General features: G+C 39.6%; 1 protein-coding gene across 1 annotated transcript; it reads right to left on the bottom strand.

The window, feature by feature from the left end:
* LOC117300739 (NPC intracellular cholesterol transporter 1-like) lies at positions 1-25,612 on the bottom strand. Its single transcript, XM_033784522.1, has 20 exons — positions 25,347-25,612; positions 22,998-24,383; positions 21,995-22,230; positions 21,433-21,533; positions 16,687-16,850; positions 13,868-14,002; positions 12,796-12,978; positions 11,924-12,038; positions 11,230-11,357; positions 10,646-10,783; positions 7,868-7,957; positions 6,931-7,121; positions 6,197-6,321; positions 5,488-5,614; positions 5,017-5,078; positions 4,326-4,467; positions 2,803-3,034; positions 2,021-2,134; positions 1,337-1,499; positions 1-963 (listed from the first exon to the last, which is right to left on the bottom strand). The coding sequence occupies exons 1-20, from the start codon at positions 25,413-25,415 to the stop codon at positions 785-787; spliced, it is 4,080 nt and encodes a 1,359-aa protein (XP_033640413.1). The 5' UTR covers positions 25,416-25,612; the 3' UTR covers positions 1-784.
* Positions 25,613-25,757: the final 145 nt, after the last annotated feature.

Genomic DNA, 25,757 nt, shown 5'->3' with positions numbered 1-25,757 from the left:
ACGATTCATGCATGAATTATTTCTCAAACATTTCTAAATATTGGTGTCTGATTGCAAATGCTGCGGCCAGAGTAGGTAGTTTGATGGATTCAAGTGTTATGCCATTTTCTTAGCATGTAGGCAATGTTTTCAGCTCAAAATTTCTCCTGTGACTTTTATTATATCTTTCTATAATTTTTATACAAAAAAGCACTACAAAATCCCATCTGTGACCCTACCTTTGAAGGTTACTTTTACTTATTTTAACCATGACAAACTAAACCACAACATAGGGCAAGTTTTAGTCGACTACTGACCAGCAATGTACATGCGCAGTGAAGCACTTACTCGAATGACTCAAATGTAAGTCTAGGGCAACCATCGCTTCATGTACTTAACACTTCCATTGCATTTTAGCTATAGTGTCACTGGTTCCCTTCTGCACTTTACACATGTAACCTTTCGGGACCACGGAAGAAACCATGGTCCTTAGGCTGGTTCCAAATGGTCGACCACAGTAGTCAACCAATGGTCGACCAGCCTAGGTTCAAGTCAAAATAGTCAACCTTTATTTAACCATGGTGCGCACTCTAACTTACTCAAAATGGAATCCAATAGTCCACCAAACTTTGAGATTGGCTTGGGTTCCCTTTACACATTTCAAAACACACAATTTCCTTATGTACATAACGTAGGTGCCCCTTAATTGTGAGACAGATTGATCTCCAATAATAAAAAGGCTGCTCAAGGCGTGGCAGGACACGTATAAAGTCATATCAAACAAACTAACTCACTATTTACTTTTTTAAGCGTAAAAATATCCTTGCGAGTCTCGGCTGGGTATAAGTGGAGAACGCTCCGACGAGGGTCGACTTGGAAATAGTCCATCACCGGATGGTTTGGCTGTCTCACTGCTTGAAGAGGGAGGCGGGATTGGTGCTGTCTCTTGCTCCTCAAGGAGTTTGGCATTGTTAAGTCCAGGTCCTATACAGAGAAAGACTTGAGTTATGCTTTGTGATTGTTTTTACACTAAGAATGTCGGGGTGGAATGTCGTGGAGCTTGGTTTGGTTTGAAACAACCTACTGCAAACATTTTTTAAAAGACATTGGGGCAACTTTCATAAAGCTGTTAAGCAGAAAATACTGCTTAGCAAATTTCTTTGCAAAGCAAAAAAAGAGTGGGCACCAGTTGGATCAATGTCAACCTTACGGAACTTTGGCTGGTAAGCAGCCAGTGTTATGCAAGATTTGTTGGTGCTTAGCAAGTCTTTATGCTTATAGGCTTTATTAAATTAGGCCCTGGCAGAGACAAGAAGTTTAAACCAACTGACAGGAAAAAGACTGGCTTTGAACCTACCTATATAACTTAGAAGTACTGGGAGGAAGATCAGTCCATGGGTGGCTCCGAACACAACCATTCCAAGATACATCCTAAAGTAGAAGATCTCAAACAGCTGTGACTTTGAGAAGGCAAGAACGAAGATGCCACAGATCTTGGTAAAGGTGATGCCACTCAGAACCTGGAGGTCAATAGAGGTCAAAAAGAGGTTCATGCCGAGTCCCTTTTCACATGATGGTTTCGAGCTTCAGACAACTCCAAGCAAAGTGACAAACCCAGTTTCTCATGTGAGTAATTCCGAGTATAATGGCTTCCGGTGTGATATGTGAATTGTTTTGAGTATAGTGACTAACAAAGTTTTTTGTGAGAGTTGTTCGGAGTATGCCAAAATTCCCATGCGAGTAGTTCCGAGTATAATGACTTACAGAGATTCCAACATGAATAATTCTGCGTATAATGACTACCCAACTTCCTATGTGAGTAATTCTGAGTAAAATTATTTATTATATAGCTTCTTATGAGCAATTCTTAAAATAGTGATTTACCAAGCTTCCTATGCTAGTAATTCAGAGTATGACGACTTACCGAGTTTATCGTACAAGTAATTCTGAGAATGACTGATCAAGCTTCCTATTATCGAGCTGCCCATATAAAGTAATTCAACGACTTACCAAGTTTCTAATTCTGAGTATTCTGACTTACCGAGCTTCCCATGTGAGTGAGAGCATCCTTAGCCCTCTCTACACGGTTCCCTTTGGTACTGATGGCAAAGGCACGTACAATGTGAGAACAGAACTCCACAGAGATACCAACACACTGTAGACAAACAGAACAATATTACTGTTACACTCTCTCTGAACAACAGCCATGAACGAGGGCTTAAATTTATGGGGAAAATAAGACCGTAGAACTTATTTATGGGATTTGATGCATTGCATGGTAAGGTATCAATGTGCATGTATAACATTTGGTTTGCAGTAACACCATGTGTATACCTACTTGCTGGGTAGATAATATTCTTTTGAAAAATTGTCTTGCTATATATTCTACTACCGCAGAGTAGTTTTTTTTTCGTAAATCTGGAAACTTCTCTACTACTGCAGAGTAGATTTTTGGAATTCGGGAGACTGTTCAGTTTTGCAAACCAAATATACCTTATAACTTAAGGCTCAGAATCTTTATTGGACCAGAATTTTACTTACAAGACCCCAATCAAAATAAGAATTAACCAGAATCAAAATGAGAATACAGTTAGATTATTGTTGAACAAAAATCCCAAACTCACCATGATCAGATGGACCAATGAGATTGCATTCAGCAACATCATTGGTGACTCCCCAAACCATGTTAAGGCAAGCAGCGACTCAGAGACCTCGACGAGGATACCATCAAGTGACTTGAAGCCACTGAGTTACCAATTTAATTATATTCAATGTTCAGAAATCAAACTAAAGAAGACTGTGCAAATAAAATCCCAAACTCACCATGATCAGATTGACCAATGAGATTGCATTCAGATCAATACTCCACCAGTACATCATGCCCAGCATGTCGATGGTTATCATGGCGATCGTCACGGCAACAATGAGGGCCGAGAAGAGATCAAAGCCAAGGAGGATGAAGGTGATGATGAAGACAGAACCAAGGACTATTCCTAGACTGGTTGCCGTGTCGTTGACCATGGTGATATACTGCTCGTAGTAAACATAGAATATACTGCAAGGGGGAAGAGTGCATTAACATCTTTAACCCTTTAACCCTGAACTGTTTGGGCATAAACCAACAACTGTCACATGTTCTGATACAGCAAAAGGGGATTACACAAGAACCCCCACAAAAGGGGAGATTTCAAGCACGAATTCCAGTACCCTTCTTTGAATGGGGGAAACGAAGCACAGAACGGTAGCTGAATGCCTGTGCTCACTACTTTGAATTGTTCTAGTCAACTGACTGCAAACAAAACAGGACGCTCCACAGTTGTTCAAGAAATTTATAAACATCAACCTTGCTGGGTAGATTATGTTCATTTGCTTTATATTCTACAAACGCTGTGTAGATTTTTTTCAGAATAATTCAGGAGACTTCTCTACAACTGCAAAGTATATTTTCAAAGTTCAGGAGACTTCTCAGTTCTGAAAAGATCTGTTCTACTTTTTAACAACTACCTGGGCGGGAGGTAGGAAAGCGGCCCAGACTATTATTTTCGCTCAACCGTATTTCTACCAAGAAATAGTTTGTGTGTATTGACCATGTGGACTTTGTATACAATAAGTGTGACCTTGTACATTCTTTGGCTAGTCTGGCAGGAAAAATACTGCACTGGTCATATGGGAAAGTTTACATTTTGTGTCATAATTTCCACATAAAACCAAGAGTTATGAAAGTAAAAGCTGGACAAGTTTTGAGATGTGCCCCCTTTCATCATCTCAAACGTTGATAAAAATTGGACAGCGCAATCTCTATTAAATATTTGATTTTATATTTTCTTCCTTTGGGCTGTGTACAAATCGTGCCTGCAGGAAGTCCAGGCTTGGTGGTCTTTTGTAAACATGTGATGTCACAGGTCACTCGCAATACATGTCAAGCAACATTTAGTGGTTACAACACATACACAAAATCAATTATCTTCAAGTACACGCTAATCCTCCAATCAGAATGGAGTGGTGATAAAAACCTATATTGCACGGCTAATATCACTACCTGCGCAAGTGTGTTCTATGTTCTATGTCACGCACAAAGTTTAATATCACACATAATATGTTATAATACGCGTGCTCGTGGAAGTACGGAAAATATAGCGTGTCTGCATATCCAACTCGACCTTCAGCCTCGTTGGATATGGGACTTTGAAGCGCTATATTTTACTGTTTTCCACTCGCGCTTGTGTGATAACTGCGCCTTGGGTGCCATTTTAGGCAGATATGTGCGCTTTATAAATCTCTAATTATTATTATTTTTATTACTAACTTATAACGTACTATAAGTTTATTAGAATGAATTTAGTTACCTGTAGGGAAAGACATTGAAGTTAGGGTCTGTTTGGTTCATCATGACGGTGATGTTGTCTGCTGATTTACGAGCTTGGATCAGAGCGTTGGTGAAGTCATCAGAATCACGAAGCACCGAGTGATAACTCTGGAAATATGAGGCTGTGTGGGAAAGTGTTAGACTTAATACTCGGAAAGATTCAAAGAACTGGGTACCTGCGAGGGTAGAGGTTGATATTGTGAATGAAAAAGCCTTCGGAAAGATTCAAAGAACTGGGTACCTGCGAGGGTAGAGGTTGATATTGTGAATGAAAAAGCCTTCGGAAAGATTCAAAGAACTGGGTACCTGCGAGGGTAGAGGTTGATATTGTGAATGAAAAAGCCTTCGGAAAGATTCAAAGAACTGGGTACCTGCGAGGGTAGAGGTTGATATTGTGAATGAAAAAGCCTTCAGAGCGCCACGGCGCAAATTGTAATTTAGACATAGAAGTTTGGCTGGTAAACTTAGATTGGTCAGCGTAGCTTTGTTCCGCTCAGCTTCATTTTGTAGTGGACACTATTGGTAATTACTCAAAATAATTATTAGCATAAAACCTTACTTGGTAACAAGCAATGGAGAGCTGTTGATAGTATAAATCAAAAGACAACAAAAGAATGGATTATTCTACTGTAGAATTCTGGTCTAAAATAAATAGTTTGAAAGAAACTCACCTTCTACGTGCGCTTTGGTATCGTTTGGAAATACAACTGCTGTTCCGTAGGCAGCATGACCACTGTAAAAAGAGATCACGACAAACAAACTAATTTGAATCCTTTATACATTTGTAATGATACTTTTACTACAGAGAAAGCAGTTCCTCAGTACATGTTATGATATTTTTTTCAGCAGAACTGCGCAAAGGGAGCTGAGATGGTTTAAGGAATGAAACAAATGGCCCAATGAGAAGGGGTAATAATGTTTGAGAACCATGATTATCACTGAGGAACAGATTTGTGCTACATGTCTATTCACGATAATGTTACATTACAGTCAGTCTTAGAAATAAACCTTTGGAGCACCACATCCCTGATCTGGGTCGACACCCCCAAATCAGTATGGCCTTGTGAGTTGGGTGATATTTCATATAACAAATATTATACCTGTATATACTTTTTCTAAACTGTGATAAATTATGTACGAACCCTTTGCTGCATTTTGCTCCAGGATCGTCCACCAAGAAAAATGGGAGAAATTTCTCAAATTCTTCAACTGTCGGTCTCTCAAAGGTCTTCCCTGATTGACGGCATGGCACGCAACCCTCTCTCGGTCCTGTGAATGATAAAAGTTCCTTACGTAATTTGACGATTGTTTCAAGCTGGTTTAAAAAAAACTGTTCTATTCTAGAGAAGTTTTCACCAAACTCTTCCTAACTAAGGATTAATCTTAGGACTTAAACTGAGTTAAGTTCCGTATTCATAGATGTTATGATGCATTGAACCCATCCTAAGTTAAGATGAGCTACTCGTCCTAACTCGAGAAAGGATTAACCCCAGCATTTCGTAAAATCGGCTACAGGAAACGTTTAGGTACTACTGAAACTATACATGTAGCATAAATACACAGAAAACTTATTGTGGAAGAATAGGGTTTAAATAACCCCAGAATGTCTGGTTGGCATAGCAAGCAGTCTTGTTGAAAGAGTTCCTCAGGCTTGCGAGCTACAGTGATTAAGTTTACTTACGACACATCTTTGGTTTCATTGCCAGAAATACAAAATAACAGAAAAAGGCTAATAAGAATTCCCACAAATGTGCAATTCCCCCCAAAAAATTATCATATCTACCCCATTAACAAGGCAAAACTACACAGGTAATAGTGGCACCCTGAAAAAAGAAGAAAAAAAAACCTTACCAGTAGATGGGCAGAACTTTCCATTTTTGGGGTTGTACATACAGCAAGGTGAGCCACCTTGTGATGGGGCAAGCCAAGAGAAGAAATCATCAATCCATGATGTTGCTGGGTTAGCAATGTAGGTGCTGTCAAGCAAAAAGTTTCAGCAAATTAAGCAACGCTTGCAACTAAGGATAGTGAAAATACAATTAACCCTTTAGAGACCATAGCAGCCACAAGCGGCTTTTACTAAAATACCAAGAGCGGCGAAAAACGACCACAAGCTCGACTTATACAAGTACTTCTATTCACATAAAGAGGTCAGAGTCAAGGTCATGTCCGGATATGAAATTTTTCAATGTAGTATGTTTAAATAGTATCCCAATTTCTTAACACAAAACTAAATTGTCTATTTCATGTTATTTCTGTAAAGAAATGAACAATATTGGCAATGTCTCTGCGTTTTGTGATGATTATACATAAATGAACAGTCTCTAAAGTGTTAATGACCTTATAGACCTGGCAGGACTTGAACTTGGATAACAAATCCTCAAGACTCCAAAGTAACTTAATACGTTCTAATGAAATTAATACTGAAAAGAATCAAAATGAGTTGAACAAGCACTCACAGAAGATCTATGTAAAATGCACTTCATAAGAACTAGTTACTATTAGTATTATTACAATTAAAATAAAAATTACATTAAAACATTTTTTAAACATTTAAACAAATGTAGTGAAGTCTGTAAACTTACACATTAGTTAACTGCGCATCCACATAAATCTGAGTGGTCAACGAGTCGGCGTTACAACCCGATGCTCCACAAATCTTATCCTGGCTGTCCACATCTGTGTAGTTGACGCCCTCACGTAGAACAAAGTACACCGGGGGACCGCTATTGAAATGCTCTTCAAGGTTCTCAAAGTAGTTTAGCATGTAGGAATCCTAGAATGATAGGAATGACTAGCAATTTAAAGTTTAAACAAACTCTAGGTGTTCGGTTTCCGGGAGTAAAAGCCTGGTGTAAAAAACAAATATTGCACCTTGCTTTGGTATCAAAATTGCAAAAAATGTCAAAACAACATGATGACGTAATTTCCAGGTGACCAAGGTGTCTCCCATCTAAATACTGACAGGGCCGACGTTGTCTAACTTCAGTGATCGGCCGAGAACCGGTGCATTCAACATAGTATGGTCGTAGAATGAGTGATTAACAGAGACATAAAACATTGTGAAGAACTAGCCTGGCGAATATGCACAGGAAGACTGTGCCAAAGAAATCGGTGCGGAGTAAGAAAATGATCTGTGGCCATAAAAAACAACACATTATACATGTTATACATAGGCAATGACTGTTGAGATGATTGTAAAGTCAGAGTAGGGGAATAATAGGAAGAAACTATAAATAACTAGTAAACTTGCAGGAACAACCATGTGTAAATCTTTATGTGTGAATGTTGGCTCTGAAGAGAGCAGGTTTGGTCTCTGTCTCTCTTTTCAGAGCCAACACTCACACAAAAGAGATTTACACATGGTTGTACCCGCAAGTTTATTATTTATTTATAGTTTCTTCCTATTTCTCCACACCATGTAAAGCTTCAAACAATACTTACGGGAATAATGGTGTACAATTTAAGATAAATAAGCAGGAGATTAACATGTGGAGTAATCAATATCAAGGGGTAACTTACTCGGGGCATTGAGAGTTTCTGATCCAATCCTACACTGATCTTAGTGAGTGAGTAGCCGCTGAAACATGCCATGAAAACAAACACCAGCATCTACAAGAAAGACAAAGTTATTGTTATTAAATAAAACAGTCACTGAACCAAGTCCTTGAACTTCATTCTTGAAGGGGCACAGTAATTAGAACCAAGTCCTTGAACTTCATTCTTGAAGGGGGCTCAGTAATTAGAACCAAGTCCTTGAACTTCATTCTTGAAGGGGCACAGTAATTAGAACCAAGTCCTTAAACTTCATTCTTGAAGGGGCACAGTAATTAGAACCAAGTCCTTGAACTTCATTCTTGAAGGGGGCTCAGTAATTAGAACCAAGTCCTTGAACTTCATTCTTGAAGGGGCACAGTAATTAGAACCAAGTCCTTGAACTTCATTCTTGAAGGGGCACAGTAATTAGAACCAAGTCCTTGAACTTCATTCTTGAAGGGGCACAGTAATTAGAACCAAGTCCTTGAACCTCATTCTTGAAGGGGCACAGTAATTAGAACCAAGTCCTTGAACTTCATTCTTGAAGGGGCACAGTAATTAGAACCAAGTCCTTGAACCTCATTCTTGAAGGGGCACAGTAATTAGAACCAAGTCCTTGAACTTCATTCTTGAAGGGGCACAGTAATTAGAACCAAGTCCTTGAACTTCATTCTTGAAGGGGCACAGTAATTAGAACCAAGTCCTTGAACTTCATTCTTGAAGGGGCACAGTAATTAGAACCAAGTCCTTGAACTTCATTCTTGAAGGGGCACAGTAATTAGAACCAAGTCCTTGAACTTCATTCTTGAAGGGGCACAGTAATTAGAACCAAGTCCTTGAACTTCATTCTTGAAGGGGCACAGTAATTTTCCCTCTGGTAAGGAGCACCTCTATGAGGACAAATGTCAATTTGCATTGGATCTCTTTACAGGGCACCACAGCAAAAGCAAAGGGCAACATGGCAATAGACCAATCCATTAGGCTCCGCCCACAGGGCACGTGTGAGCAAAAACCCATGAGCCTCTCCAATACCATTCTGCACAACTCTGCCGCGTGCGCCAAGCACACGCACATGCATGTCGGACCTGATTTTGTCAGACCTTTGGTTGCACAATGGGTTGTGATTGGTCAATAAGCAATGGGGCGGAGCTTAATGGATCAGTCTATTGATGTTGGTGCAGCGGGTAAATTCAAGGCATGCAGTCCAGTGGTTAGACTGCAGGACTTGCAATTACAAGGTTGTGGGTTCCAATCCTACCAAGCTAACTTCTGATTTCACAATGACTAAAACAGTTGTTGTCGTCTAATTACTAAATCACAATTTTCTTGTTTTGTTCAACTTATAACCATAAACGTTAGACCAATGTTTGTACGAGAGAGATTGGCCGCTGCCAACTTGGCACATATATCCCCTTCTTGTGGGAGTTTGTCGCATTTCCTTGACTAGCAGATCATCTAAACAAATGTTTAATCTGATTATATAATTGGATATAAAGACCAACATATTTTTATGTTTGTTTTTCTAGTACAGGGCAAAATTTAATATTATCTTGCAGGGCGTAACCGCAGCAACCACAAACAGGAAATACTGGCAACTTCCTATTGCACATGCATTTCCTTCCTTTTATTAATGCTAAAATTCATTCTTTCTTTCTTTTGTCAAACAGTCCCATGATCACGAAAAAGGCCATATATTCCATAAACTGTTTGACCGATTTCAACCACATTTGGTCAAATTAAACATTGACACCTGCCCTATCTAGGCAGTGTTCTCCACAGACTTATTTTTTAGGAGGGCCGCATGACGTAATCAAAATGGCGCCCGTCAATATGACGTAATCAAAATGGCGCCCATTTTGATATGACGCGTGTGGCCGTTTGTACATCGTGTTTTCACGTTTGTTTACGATCGCATTTCTGATGCTATAATTTTGAAGTCGGCTCTGGCTTGTCAGGTACTCGTTTGATCTTATTAAATGCAGTCTAAAAATAGTCTCTTTGTACTTTTTTGGGCAGGGCGGCCAATAATTTTTGCAGGGGGTCAATTCTTTGGCAGGGCAGCCTAAATTTTAGGAGGGCGGCCCGCCCTCCCAATTTACGTGTGTGGAGAACACTGCTAGGGATGGTCATACATTGTGGCCAATGGTCATCTGGATGTCAGTAGTGGTCATTTTATGAGTATTAACAAAATAATTTGTATTCCACATTCCTTAATGCTGTTATTATAATAACAATACTGAGTTATTATAAAGCACCCATATCCTACATTGGACACTAGATCAAGGCGCTGAACAAATAAAGAATCAACGATTAACAAATTAATTAACTCAGAACAGTTCAGTCGTCAACACTTTTTTACATTTCAGCATTGAGTAAGACTGACTTTGTTCCATAGGTGGGGACCCCTATAACCAACGACACCCTTACCAACCAGTTGTTTACAGATGGTAGCAGTAGTTTAAATAATCAGCAGGGTTTCAAATTTGTTTATCAGACCGTGGAAAGATAGATTTGTTTTCAGGAAACTTTCTGCAGAAACTTTAGCAGTAGTTCATGTAGTTCCATGCATAAAGCCTGTAAGCACAACAAACCTTGCTCAGCACAGATAAATATCGCTTAGCAGAAACTGGTTCTGAACCAAAAGTCCATACAGTTTACACTTTTGTGACTGGTACCCGACACATTTTTTGCTTAGCATAGAAATTTGCTTCGTAATATTTTCTGCTTACAGCTTTATAAAAGTGTGATTAGGAGGTTACTCACCACTAAAGTTCTAACGACGCTGACCATGAGGAAGGGAGCATAAAACTTATGGAAGATCTGATAGAGCACCCCTGGAGTCTTGTCCGATTTCCCGGAACTCTTGATGCTGACGCAGCATAAAACATCCAACCGATTTTTCTACAAGTGGAAAATAACAAACCAAAATTAATTATGCAGCAACTTCCAGGGCTCCAGTTTCTCGGTGAAATTCTTCAAGACTACACAAGGCTTGTGTAAATGAATGTGTAACAGAATTTAATTAAATTGAAGTTAAAAAAAATAAATGTCATTCAATTATGTTGTTACTGGGGAGGTACCAAGACGAACGAACGAAAGAAAACAAGTTTACCAATCAATTCTGGGATATTAACAAACTACATGTTGTACAACAGCCTGGTCCCTACTCCCTGTGAATGTAAATTCAAAGTGAATTTTGGCATCACAGCAAATTACCGCAGGAGTTTATCACAGCTCAACTCTTTCGAATTTTCCCTTGCGAATTTGTGAGGTTCAAATTTGTATCACATTCGCATTCATAGGAAGTATGAACCGGGCTTTAGAGTTGACACTTAATCCAGACTAACGTCTTCTCTTCCTGCATCGAGTGACATGAAGGCAACAAAGCCCGAGACTTGTAGAATGAAGTTGATCAGGACTGCCACAGCAGCATAGAGAGCGAAGGCCTTTACAGCCGGCATGACGGACAGTGCACCTGAGTGATGAAAAGTCCAATTAGTTTGATTTGAGACAACCTAATAAGCTTTTTTGAGATAGGGCGGGCATTATACTATGACACTATTAGGTTTGGTTAAATTTGTATCTGTACATCCAAATCTAACGGCGTACTCCTACAGTGACCACCATACATGTACCTCAAAAAGGCTAATGGGAAAGTACGAGAAATGAGAAAGGTTTACAAGGTGCTGAAGTGCAATATGCAGCCAATCAAACCAGGAACACTTGGGCGAACCCATTCTCTTTACGATAAGTGCATTGGTGGATTCTTTTATGTACATTACACGATACCTGGGACCTAAGGCTTTGCGTCCCATCCGAAAGACGCAGCAAAGTGTCTTACCCAAGGACACGAGTGCAAAGACCAGGACTCCAACTAACACTCTGCTGATCAGAGACACTTTTCAAACACATGCAATGTATACTGAATGACTAGTTTCAACTTATTTGCTGAGAAATCGGTGAACAAATACTACACTGTAAATTACATCTAGACTCTGTTCTATCTAAGAAGGTAATCTTAAAACCTTGGTGTATATTTACCTAAAAAGAAAGCCACAGACTCTGAGAGACTAGACAGCAACATGCTTGGGGCAACCTCCCCAAGGACTCGTCCTACTTGATGATATTTCTCTTCATGCGGGAGGCGTTGATCCCTCTGTAAAATCAAAACCGAACAAAATGGTTCAATAGATGTTAAACTTGCATCGGGAATAAAGTATATTAATTTTGTTCTACCCATATACACCGAGTACTCAGTACTTCCCGAAAGAAAACAATGGGTTATATGGCACCCTGAACTAACATTTTGAAAAAAAGGGAGCTGCCAACATTTAGGGATATTACTTTAAGTAAAAAGCTGAACCCCTTCAAGGCGATCCCTCTGCTGCCACTTCAAAGTTTGTATGATAAACCTGGACTAGATCTATGGCTACATGTACATAGCAGTTTACGGTTGAATGGCTTCTGACTGGCACCCTTGAACAAAGATATTGACAAAATAGGGAGACCTCCAACACAGGGCTAGATAGATGTGAATCCAGCTGTTGCAGAAAGAAGCAATAATGGAGTGCCTTTTGGCGACCCCAACCAGGAATATTGGTTATTGGTTGAGCACTTTCATGTGTTCAGTTGAATCGCTGTGACGATGTTGTTCAGTCAAACCGGCAACCGACTTGTTGATTCGGTTTGGCTTGGTTGGGGTCCCCAAAACGCACTCATGGTTTAAGTGTCTTAAACACAAGTGCCATGATTCATAACTGGGATTCACACCCAGACTCTGCTGATTAAAATCATCAGAGCCACAACAAGTCCAGAGTTTTAGAATTGAGCCAAGACTTACCGTCTCACAAAATCAAAATTTAACTACCACCAATTTACAAATATTTCATCAAGCAATTCAAAAATATAAATACCTGGTATTTCTGGACCAGAATGAAGATGTTATCGACACCAACAGCTAGAACCAAGAATGGCACCACCTCCATGACGATGAGAGTAGCTGGAACATGAAGATAGGCAAGCAGCCCAATAGAGGAGCTTACTGAACCTAACACTATCAGCACACCAGACAGACCCAATACTATCTTTGATTCAACCTGCACAAATACAAACAGAATTTGGATAAAGGCTGGTATTTTAGTCGGTTGAGCGATGGTCGCGCGATGGAAATTTTAACACGCGCGACACAGTTTATAATCGTTGCTAAGGCTAGACACTGTGTCTTTTTTTGATCGCGCATCAAGATTTCCATCGCCCGACCATCGCGCGAGCATAAACCGGCCTTAATAATATTGGGTTCTTACATCGCGCTTCATCACACCCCTAAGGGGCGTATGGACCGTTCCGGCTTTCCTCTAAGCTCCGCCCACCGCGCACGTGAGCAAGACACGTGTACGAACACTCCCAATGACATTCTGCACGATTCTGCCGCGCGTGCCAAATATACGTGCACGCATGACCGAGTTTGTCCGACCACAATCATTGCTGTGATTGGTCAAATGGGTGAACGCGCACAGTTTGATTGATAGACCGGATCGGTCCATTAAAGCGCTCAGTATTTTTCCTGCAAGGTATGTAAATGTATCTACGTACACTTTAAAGTATGAGACCTTATCCTTTTATAGCACCATATTATGGTTTACAAGGTTCTGTGGCGCAATATTCTGTGATCAGAACAGAAACATCGAGGTGAACTCCTTCTCTTTACAATAAGTGCACTGGGTTCTTGCACATGCGGGACCAACATCTTTCTGTCCCATCAAGGATTTACATGGATTGGGTTTTTGTTCAGTCCCTACCTTACTGCGTGATTTTTCCATGGTATATTTCTCTGGGGTTTTCCTCAAATGTCCAACATCAAAACCTGAAACTTCCTCCTTGTCTTCTCTCAATTGGGTTCTTGGTTAGTACAGTCATTAAGTTTGCTTTTCTGAGAGCCCTTGACTTAATAACCAGAATCAATAAATGAAATGGGGAAAGACTTACAAAGATTCTGTGCATTCTATGGTATGGGAACTTTCCCAGAGCGATGGCAACATAGCCAAACATCAGGATGTAGCTTCCGGCTATCGTGGTCACTTCGGAGAAACTCTCTCGGTTAATCTCATCCTCAATAGATCTCTGTGGATTAAGAACACAATTGGAAAACATTGATAATCCCTCAGTTTTCTTTTAGTTTTGATCATAATAATAATAATAGTAGTGGTTTCTTATATACAATGTAGCGCTCATATCCATCACTCAGTGACGCTCAAGGAACTTCAACATTCAGTACTTTCCTGCAAGGTATAATTATGTGGGTCTACGTTTGAAACCTATTCCTTTTAAATAGCACCATTACTGGTTTACAATGTGATGTGGCGCAATTTACTGCCGATCAGACCAGGGGCACCAGATCAAACCTTTTCTCTCTTTGATATAGTGCACTATAGGTTCTGTTATCTGCTTTACACATACGTACGAGACCAACGGCTTTACGTCCCTTACAAAGGATGAAGCATCATATATGTAGTAAAAAGGACACCAGTGTCGAGACCTGGACTCAAACCCAGACTCTGCTCATGAGAAACACGAGAGCTTGAGTCCAGAGCTCTTATCTGTTCAGCCACGGCAAATGTCATGAATGTCATGACTAGGGCCACTGATTTTCCGCGATCGCGGAAAACGGACGGAATTCGCGGAATCCGCCCTTTGAAACGGAAAACGGGATTTCAGAAAATTTGATTTTTTTTTTTTTTTTTTTTTTTTCTTGACGCCAAAACTATTGAAATTGCATTCTTTATTAAGATTCTTTTTGTTAAACTAAAAAGGCATCAGAAATCAGACCATTAAAAAGTACGAGATCGTAACCGTGGATCATTCTGTTCTACTTCACACCATCCTCAATGTTTACACACATGATGTACACACGTTGTTAACATGGTTAAGCGAAGGGCATTATTCGCGGCACGTTTTAAACATTTTTTGTTCACCCAAATTGCATTTTCTCCCTCTCTTTTACCAACAATAATACACAAACTAGCTTACCTATGATCTATAAGAACACATACAATGTTTTTTCATCTCGGAAAGGTCTAAAATAAAACCGTAAACTGTCAACATTCTGTCGCCAAAGCGAAAACAAAATGGCTGACATTTTGTTTGTGGATGGAGAATGGTCACGTCCATAGACTTGTTCCCAAGTCTTTGATCATGCTGAAACAGCGCCCTCTTGTGGATACACTCCTGTCATTAGACTACAATGTGGCTGATGCAGAGAATCAACTGCAGTTTTAGACTTGGAATCAAGTCTATCACATCATGTGCATTTTGATACTGCAGTCACAGTGCAACCTTTTTAGAACAGCAGTATACAAAATAATCCACAATTATAAAAAAAAGTATTTTTTGAAATTTGTCAGTTCAAATGAACATTTTACGAAGTCAACAGTGCAACTTATCTCAAATTGATTTTTATAAGTATGTCCCTGGGTATTAAACAACCTTTTATCTAATTAAAAAAACATGAAACGGAATTTTTTGTGCCTGAAACGGAATTCATGTTTTTGCCAAACGGAATTTGCACTTTTCTGAAACGGAAAATCAGTGGCCCTACATGACTGGGAATAAAAAACCACACTCAGATGATTCAACCACCTGGGCCCAACTTCATAAAGTTGTTTAGTGTTGAGCAGAAACTTCTGCTTTGAAAATTCCTTTGCTAAGCAAGAAATGAGTGGGGTACCCTGTCATAGCCATGGTTAATGTACTGTATTGTGACTGAGTAGTTCCTATTTTTGCTGTGCACAAGTTTTCTGTGCTTAGCAAGTTTTGGGGCTTACAGGCTTTATGAAGTTGGGCCCAGAACTTAAGTGCAATGCAGTAGACTGCCCACACAGCCTATCCACAGTACACCACAGGTTACTTGCACAATAATTAATAGGTACAGGCCTGTATGCTTCGTTTTTGAAAGTGCACGGGCACCAAGGTGTTTTCTCCCTGGTAAAAAGGCACCCTACAAACAAATTGTAAATTTCAATTGAGAGCATTTCAAGGGCACCAAGGCAATGACCAGGAGGCATGGAGGCATGACCTTTGTTGCCTCCGTGAAGTATTGTTCAGGCCTGCCTGTAGTTGCATGTACATATACAGATATAGATGTAAAACTGACTAACTTGGCAACATTTGGCTTCTACAAGTCATCACTATTAGAGATAAATTGCTGGTACCAGTTCTGCTATATCTACAGTCAGTAAACAAACAAACTAACTGATAGGCCTATAGAATTGTTCAAAAAACAATCAATTAGAGTCTATTTAATCAATTTAATCAATGAACAGCAATTTTTAACAATGCTTTTCTATCCTTTATCCCACTGAAAGCAATAATAATAACTACATGTAGTTCTTAATATAGCGCAATATTTGATGATCAAAGCCTAAATTTTCACAGGTTTGTATTTTGTGCAAAGTTGAGATACACCCAGTGAGGATACTAGTCTTTGATTATTACCAAAATGATACACTGCCTTTCAGTGGTCCAGTGGTTAAACTGCAGGAATCCAATTACATGTACAAGGTTGTGGGATCGATCTTCTAAGCTAACCACTGATTTCACAATGACTCGAATCTAGAAGTATTGTCATCTTATTACTGAATCATAATTTCTTGATTTGTTAATTTTTGCAATTCAAAATCATAGACATAAAAACAATGTTTGTTTTGAGAGAGATTGGCTGTAGCCAACTTGGTGTTTACGTCCCCCTGTGGAAGTTTGCTAAGCTTCTAAACCTAGAAAAATACTGTAATCTTTAGTCAGGAGCTCACCTCAGCCTGATACGCAATGACAAGATCAGGATTGCTGTAATTCTTCATGAAGTCCAGGAAAGCCTTCTCCCAAAGAAGCGCAGGTTCTAGACGTGGGTCACCGGTCTTGAAGTTGTTCACGGGGAACGTAATGGAGAGGCTGGAAGCATTGTTGTAGATCTTGTCTGCAATTCAAATAAAGTTTGTTATTTGTGTATTTGTTTGTTTACATGTGCAAATTTTGTGCACCCACAGCAGCCACGGCAATTGCCATGGTGCCCTTTGCAAAGTTCCAATACAATTCAACAATGTCCTAAAAAAAAGTGCCCCCTTGCTGGGAGAGGGAAAGTACTGTGCCGCTTCAAGAGCGAAGCTCAAGGCTTATTCATAGATAAAAAATAATGTAGCTGACATTTTATAAAATCATTTTGGATTGAACAAAGAAAAATTGAATGGAGTGGGATTTTAATCTACGACCTCTGGATTGAAATGTGCCTGTGCTCTACCAACTGAGCTATCTATCTTACAAGCATGGTTAGTGGTATCCCTTTTTGGTCATCTTTGTTTCAGGGAGTAAGAAGCCATTCAACCTGTTACTGCCTTATAGCCAGGGACCGCCAAGTTTAGGATACCCACCTACATGAACATGGTGTAGGAAGTGGCAGAAGAGGGATCATCTTAAGGGATTGCAATGTTGTACTTCGTAATTTCAAAGGGAAATGGATCCGCTGTTTCGAGGGTTAACTGAATCGCGTAATTGTAGGCCATTTTACACACTAGTCAAACTTATCAGAATACATAGGAACTCAAACACACACATACACCGCTCTGTGTTGCAGTCGGGCTCTCTGTGGACATTCCTCTGTTTTGTACACTTAAAGGAAAATCTTCTTTTTCAACACTGTAAATAACACTGTATGGGCGTGTGTAAGTCCCCATAGTGGTTCAAGCCCCTACATGTACATTGTGTGGACCTCGTTTGTTCTCAAGTTCAGATGTAGCATTAAAACACTGCACACACAAATTGCATGACCAACCAACCCTATTTTAAAATGACATGTAACAATAATTACACAGAACATCTAATTTTGACCTATGTGTACAACATATTGGTTAACCACTTGTACGGTCTGGAAAGTGCCTTTATTACTTCCCCCAAATAACAAATGAAAAACAAAAGAAAAACTGCAGAACAGGAAATATACTTTGAAGACATGAAAGAATGTTCGTTTCCAAGTTGTCATAACATTAACAAGTTGATAGAAAGTAGAAAACACCAAAACCGAAAGTACGTGTATACACAAAGTACCAACCAAAGAATAATACAAGTTCTATGCTCTTCCAGGGTTTAAAGGCACTGGACACCTTTGGCAATTGTCAAAGACTAGTATTCTCACTAGGTGGATCCCAACATTAAATTAATGCATTTATAACAAACCTGTAAAAATGTTGGCTCAATTGGTCATCGAATTTGCAAGAAAATAATGCAAGAAAAAACACCCTTGTTGCATTATGTAGTTTGTGTGCTTTCAGATGCATAATAAAAGGCTTCAAGCTGAAGTGTTTTATTATTTAAGTGAGAAATTACAATTACCTTTTTCTCAAAACTACGTTACTTCAGAGGGAGCCGTTTCTCACAATGTTTATACTTTCAATGGCTCTCCATTACTTGTTACCAAGTAAGTTTTTATGCTAACGATTATTTTGAGTACATGTAATTACCAACAGTTTCCAGTGCCTTTAAACCTATCAACCAGGTCAGATTGTATCGTACAACAAGATATTATTTTATGATATGAAATCACAGTCACTGACAGTGTACAAAACAGGAAATATTGATAGGCCATTGTTCTTGAACTCAGAGCCCTGGGACATTTCTAAATATTTGTTTTAATACAGCACAACAAAGATTAACGTTTACTTTGACAATTTACCAGCAAAAATACCATTGAATCCCACATTTGTGACCCTGCTCATTTTTGCTTAGCACGAAGTTGTAAGCAATGTTTTAGTTATGACGCACTAACAAATACCAACTGTTATCAACACAATAACAATTGTTTAATCTAAAAGCTGATAAAATGGAATATAATTACATAACAGGTTAAGGATAAAAGATGTGTCACTGTGTGTACAATACACAGGTCTGAAATCCTGAACTCTACATTCAAAACGCCTTTGATAGGTTTTCAGCTTTACGGTTTTCTCAAATATAATGTAACTATTTAATTTAAAGGTAGTGGAAACTAAATTGGTATTTCCTCAAAATAATTATTAGAATAAAACCTTTCTTGATACGAGTAATGGGGAGAGGTTAATGGTATAAAACATTGTGAGAAGCAGCTCCCTCGGAAGTGACGTAGTTTTCGAGAAAGAAGCAATTTCCCACGAGTTTGATTTTGAGACCTCAGATTTAGGATTTGAGGTCTCAAAATCAAGCATCTGAAAGCAAACAACTTCTTGTGACCATGGTGCGACAGGGGTGTTTTTCTTTCAATAATATCTTGCAACTTCGACGACCGATTGAGCTCAAACTTTCACAGGTTTGTTATTTTATGTATATGTTGAGATACACCAACTGTGAAGACTAGTCTTTGACAATTACCAATAGTGTCCAGTGTCTTTAATCAGTAAGCTTTTCAGACTACAGTTTCAAAAAACTGACCTACATGTATGATATCAATTCCCCCAAAATAGCCTTTCTTTCAGCCTTCTAGCATGTCTGGGGTCAAAATCTTGGGCAATGAACAATTTTGATTTTAAACTATTGAAGATAACTGTACTAATAGTTTGCCAAAAAAAGATAACAATTTTTTTTTTTTTTAGTAATGCCTGTTATGAAAAGAGTTATCAAAAGACAAATACTTTGAAACCTTGGTTCTAGCCCGCAGCGGTCGGTATTTTTAAGCCTCTGTAAACAAAACTTTTGTACCTCCTTGACTCCACTATAAGAAGGACAAATAGACTTCAATCTAAATTCATCTTTTTTGTGTTTGCACTCCCAAAATGTCAAGAACTTAATGCATTTCCACCAACATATTGTAGTACTTGCAATAAACTTTAATAATCTTTGATATTACAAGTGAATGCAGTCATGCCCTGCACTCAGTACATGTTGACACAAACTCTACTGGCTCCTATTAATTACAACTAATGAATGTTTATGAGTGCAATGGTGCGATTATGTTCTTGAGTTGAAAGCTGGAATGTTCCATTCAACGAGGCGGAGCCGAGTTGAATGGAACATTCCATCTTTCGTTTTATATAACATCCAAGTAGATTTTTTTTGCCATTTTAATTGGAGGATACAAATTTCAAAACAAAGCATCTGTTTCGAGACAGGCAGACGCCGAAATATGTGCCTTGCAGTAACACTGCTGCATTACCAGAGACGCGACACAGTGATGTTTTTACTCACTGTGCAATAGCACTTTTCGGATGGAACGAAAAATGCACGGTGAGTGACGTAGCGTGCAATAGTACTTTTATTTGCTAACACGTGACGGCCAATCATCCAATCAAATGGCAAGGATCTGCTTGGGTTTTATATAAAGTGAGTTAACCCTTTCATAATGTTAATAGTGATACAAAATCATAGCGAAGCGCCATGAGCCAAATAAGAAGCCAAAATTATGATTATAAACTCATCGTTATTAAGTGTTTTTACTCATTTGTTAAAGCGTTTTTGGTGACCCCCAGCAGACCGGTCACAGTAGCACCCTCATAGAAGAGTCCATTTTCCAATTCTGAAAACTGTGCAGCCGCACAACCAATCGGCACATGAATGAGTTTTTTTATCTGACTTTTGACTTTTGACTATTTGATCTGCTGCATCATTACATTCCAGTTCATCCTGTTTGTTCGCTCTGCTGGCCAAACCTTACTTGACAGTAGAATGTTGTGGAAACAGTAGGTTTTTTTTATTATTAAGGATCATTCTATGGTCAAAGAGCCTTCAACTTAATTGCACCCTTATCCTCAATCTCATTTCTGGTTTGTGGTTCCTAATAGCTGTCCTTAGAACAATGTTTCTGTTATAAAGAGATAATTTGGACAGTCCCAAACTGTGAATTGACAATATGCCAAGTAATTAATCAGTTCAGCTTGGTCAAATGATTTGTGGTTTTTAAATGCTAGATTATAACAGCCTTCGGTCATGCAGTGAATGCACACAGAACAGCACATCCACAGAAAATTGTCGTCTGCGTCACAGGCCTGTAATAACATGGAGATCACAGAGACCATGGCCTCTGTTGCCCTTGATCTTGGCCTTAGTGTCCCTTGCAAAATGAAAATGGCCTTGCCCTCTCAATGATGCAATGGTTACTCAACTCACAAACTATTGCTGTTATAACTGTATAAAGACGATGTGACCTGTGACAAACATGTTTACAAAAGAGCCACCAAGCCTGGACTTCCTGCAGGCATGATTTACATGTATCATACACAGCTCAATGGAAGAAAACATCAAATCTTTATATTTTATAAAGATTGCAATGTCTAATTTGTATCAAGTTTTGATATGATGAAAGGGGGCACATCTCAAAACTTGTCCAGCTTTTCCTTTCCTAACTCTTGGACTTACGTGGAAATTATGACACAAAATGAAAAACTTTCCCGTATGACCAGTGCAGTATCTTGCCTGGTAGAAAGGCCCAAGAATGTTCCAGGTCACACCTACTGTAAGCAAAGGTTGCTTGGTCTACATTACCCGAAAAGGGAGAACTTAAACAAATTAAAGCCATGCTTTAATTTTCTTTGACTTACCATTATAGCTCCCCATTGCTGTCCAAGGAAAGATCGGTCCACCATAAGTCCCAAGACAAGGATAGTGCTGCACTGTGGAATCATCAATAGATGCTGGCGCACTGCAGAGAAAATCAATTTCAAGGATTTGTTTACCAAAACATTAGACGATTTAGGCAATTATTTAACCCATTCTAATAATGCAGCAACAATACTTTGTATGACACCAGTACATCTCCCTCTATATGAGTAGCCTGGTAGTTGTAAAAATTAATGCTTTTAAAGACCAGGAAAATATGGGGGATAGGCAGCTAAACAAGCGTCTCAATTTTGTTGTGCTTGTTGGAAACTTGATTGACACATGTTTAATGTGTGGGTCCGAAACGATCTATAAAAATGAACAAAAATACTTTTTAATTCAAATTCTCCTAATCTGCAAAACCAAATCTGGTGCGCACACATATACCGTGAAATGAAATGGTTATCGTATGTATCTGTATCCGTACGCTTGTGAAACCTCTCTATACGCGCTACATAAGACTATTATTATTATTATTATCATTATTATTATTGTTGCTCTAACCTTAGACAGGAAATCAGATGAGTGTGGTAGTCAGCAATGACAAAGAATGGGCCATCTTTAACAGAGCTGTTGAGTTTCTCTATGTCATTCTGCCAGTAGTTCAATACGCTCAAGATGGTGCAGTTATTATTGGTTGGTGCTTCTGGCTTGAAGCAGATGTCTTGAAGGCCGATGGTGCGGTTTTCTTTCTCGTAGAATGCCGTGACTCCTGCTATTTGGTTCTGAAGGTCCAGTACCTACCACAAAACAATAAAATAAACCCATAATCACGTACTGCTATGCACATTCTTATATTTGTAAAGCCCAGTTCATACTTCATGCGAATGCGAAGGTAATTTTGACATCATCGCGCTGTTTTCGCTGCAAATATTTTGCAGGAGCTGCCCACAACTCAACTGTTGCCATTTATTCGTAGCAAATTCGTGGTGTCAAAATTTATATCGCATTCGTAGGTATAAATAAACCAGCCTTAACCTGATGTTTTGTTTTGTAGGTTATATTTTTGTGCTTACATTATATTCAGTTGGCAAATTTGTTTGTAAATTGTACACCAGTAACCATTTAGGTATTGTACAGTGTATAACTTGTTGGTCTTTGTCCTGTATCATCTCATGACGTCATTGACAGCAATATTTGATGGTAAACAATGGCAAAGTGAACGCGTTTACGCTCTATGCACAACTCCCAGCGAATGATAGCCTTTCAGGCACATTTCATTAAAAAGGGCGGCAAATGCAAGGGGTCTGTTGTACTTTAGTTTGCAATTGGATGGTGTATGTTTTGGGGTGCCAGTCAGAAGCCACTCAGGGAGACTACCAGCATAGGGCTTAGATAGCTCAGTTGGTAGAGCACTTAGCATTTTTATTGTTAATCCGGAGGTCGTTGGTTCAAATCCCGCTCTTGTCAATTTTGTTCAACCCAAAATTATTTAACAGTCAGCCAGTCAGTTTCCCTTATGGTTTAATACTTGATATTAACAATACTGTCAGTATTTCATGCTTACCTGAATAAGAACACGAAGATCAAGCACAGGACCAAACCAATGTCTCACAGTGATACCACTCGCTTGAAATGTTGTGTAATTATATGACGGGGCAGTGATGATCAGTTGTTCAGTGCGGTAAAACGGCCCAAAGTGATCGTCAAAATAGTTCTTCTCCAGACGGGAGCGGCTCTCTGGAGGAGACCAGAGCTCGACTGGGTCCGTCGTCACTTCAAGGAGCAGGATGCCGAGGGATAAGCCTACCACGAGAATCAGACCTAGTAGAATCACAAAGAAGGGATAACGGGCACACTTTGTCCCCCACCATTGGAAGCCACCAGACAGCTTCTGGTGGAAGACCGCACCAATTTTTTCCCGACAGCCGACGTCTTCTTGGGAGACTAAAGGACGGACTGGTGTTTTGTCGTCGTCGTTGACGCTGAGTAATTCTCTGCGACTTGGTTGGGCCTGCATGTGGTTCAAGCAGCAGGATATCATAACAGCCAGGAGGAAGGTTACGACAAAGCCGCTGTAGCCACAGATGAGGATAAACATGATGCCGTCCATGCCGAGGATTGTAAAAGGAGGTGGAGGCTGTGGGTATGGAGGGACAGGCGGGCATGCTGCAGAGCAGTCCTGACAGCTACAGGGTTGAGAGGAGTTATCGATGGCCCGTGAACAAGGAAAGACATTAGTCTCATAGGCTTTCATGGCGGTCGGTTGGAAGGGTGTATTCCCTTGTATAATGGTGAAATTGATGTTAAACGGCGTCTGTCCGTTGTTGATGTTCCCCATGTAGTCGAGCAGATTCTGAGGGGTGCACGTCTCGGCAGACTGACCACACAGAAGGGAGTAAATCTTCTCGTTTGAGCTCGGGAAGTTGACCCCTTTACAGCTGTTGTACATCCCGTACATAAACTCATCCTGCAGGAAGTACACGATGGATAGGATGCTGGCGTTGCTCTTTGGGTCGCTATCCACCCAAGGCTCGACTACTGAGAGACCATCGTCGGCTTCCTTCTCAGCAAAGTTGAGGGCATCAATCGTCTCCTCAATAGACTCCTGAATTGTGACCTCATCAATGTACAAGCTGTTACTTGGGTCACAGGTCATTCCGCAGTATAAATTGAGGAAGTTCCGGTAACAAGCTGGGCAGCGGGTCATCAGCTGTGTTGCTAAACTCGTCTGGTTCTGAAAAGTCTTCAGCTGGTCTAGATTACAGCATGTGTGAGTCTTCTCTTTGACTAGATGGGGACACAGCTCTTGGAGAATAGACAGGGCTTCTGGGTCCTTTAGTTCAGGAGCTGGTATATTGTTGTAGCAGTTCAGTGGGTGATCTGTGCCGGTACGTTTTCCACACTGGCCGTACCACATGCAATATCCCTCCTTGTGTGTTTTCCCTGAAACCTGAAAAGTAAACATTTAGAGCTAGAAATGTACAATTGGACCAAAACAAGGTTTCGAAAATTCATGTCACAAAAATTACCCAAACAATTGTGTCGGCCTTTCTGAAATCTGAAAAGTAGTTGATAAAAACAAAAACAAACAAGCATAGCTAGAAATTGTACAATTTGACTAAAACAAGGACGGTTTCAGAAACAGTCATGTCACAACAAACAGTTAAAATAGCTGGTCAGCCTTTCTAAATTCTGGAGTCTTTAAATTAATCTTTATACAATAATCTAATCTCTACCTTACACTTTATTTTCTACAAGACCCAAGGCAGTGGTAGGCCTAACAAATCCTGCTTAATCAACTAACTAAAATTAAAGAACAATGAGTTTGGTTTTTTTTTTTTTTTTTTTTTGGGGGGGGTAAACAAAACATGTGAAAAGGTGGTGGCAGGATAAGGAAAACTTTCCAACTTCACTTGGCTGAATATTATCACAAAACCCCAACACTAACACAGTACACCCAACTAACCTTACAACTACAACAATTAGTATTTACTTTAGAATTTGAAAGAATTGAACAAATTTAAGCTTTGGATAACTTTCCGTATGGCGCCACCACTTTTTCACTCATTTTTACAAAAAGGAATATCTCATTGAGGTAAATTAGATACTATATTATTTCATTTCGAATGAAAAAGTGGTGGCGCCATACGGAAACTTTTCCTAAGCTTTTGCTATGTTTTGGTCAATTTAAATAAAACAACAAAAAGTCAACACCGTACACGGGACGGGCATACCGGTCATGTGGTTAACTCACCGTCATTGATTGTCAGTCTTGTCTATAAAATTGTCTTTAATATTGACCTCACTTGCTAGCCTAGTTTATATAGGCCTCCCGATACGTCAGACATAGTTCTGTGTTTTGTTTCAAATCAAGACAAAATGGTGATAACTTAAACACTTCTAACAAACCTACCTGCACGAATCCAACAGAAACGAACACACCCAACACCAAAAACATCAGCGAACTTCGACAACGCTCCATTATTTCGACCGTCCTTCTTTCAACTTTCTCTATATAAAAATGGCGATAATTCCAAATGATGTCGTTCACGGGTACTAGCTATTTCATGTGCGCGACAGAAAGGCGGTCTTTGGAGGTTGCAAAATGTGTGGAATGCACGTTTTTAGGCAGGAAACTCGCGTAGGCGATTTGGAACCCCCTTTTCCTCGCATGCACGTCAGAAATGAATGGCAGACGAGAATTTCGCATAGAATTTCGTCAGCGCTACCCAGTTTAGTCTGGTCCATAGACAATGTAACGTCAGTGTTGCATTCAAAGAAAGTGGTTCCTAGACTTTGGAATTGTTCAAAGAACGCCGCCCTT

Source organism: Asterias rubens, chromosome 16, assembly GCF_902459465.1.
Source record: "Asterias rubens chromosome 16, eAstRub1.3, whole genome shotgun sequence".
Lineage (NCBI taxonomy): Eukaryota > Metazoa > Echinodermata > Asteroidea > Forcipulatida > Asteriidae > Asterias > Asterias rubens.
This window is presented reverse-complemented; position numbering and strand designations above follow the sequence as displayed.

Excerpts from the sequence above, each read along its gene's own strand:
- LOC117300739 (XM_033784522.1), bottom strand. The coding sequence starts at position 25,415 with ATGGAGCGTTGTCGAAGTTCGCTGATGTTTTTGGTGTTGGGTGTGTTC. Across the intron at positions 3,035-4,325 it reads TTCAATGTCTTTCCCTACAG|TATATTCTATGTTTACTACG; the intron begins GTAACTAAATTC and ends TCCCCCTTGCAG. Across the intron at positions 2,135-2,802 it reads CATTGGTCAATCTGATCATG|TGTGTTGGTATCTCTGTGGA; the intron begins GTGAGTTTGGGA and ends GTTTGTCTACAG.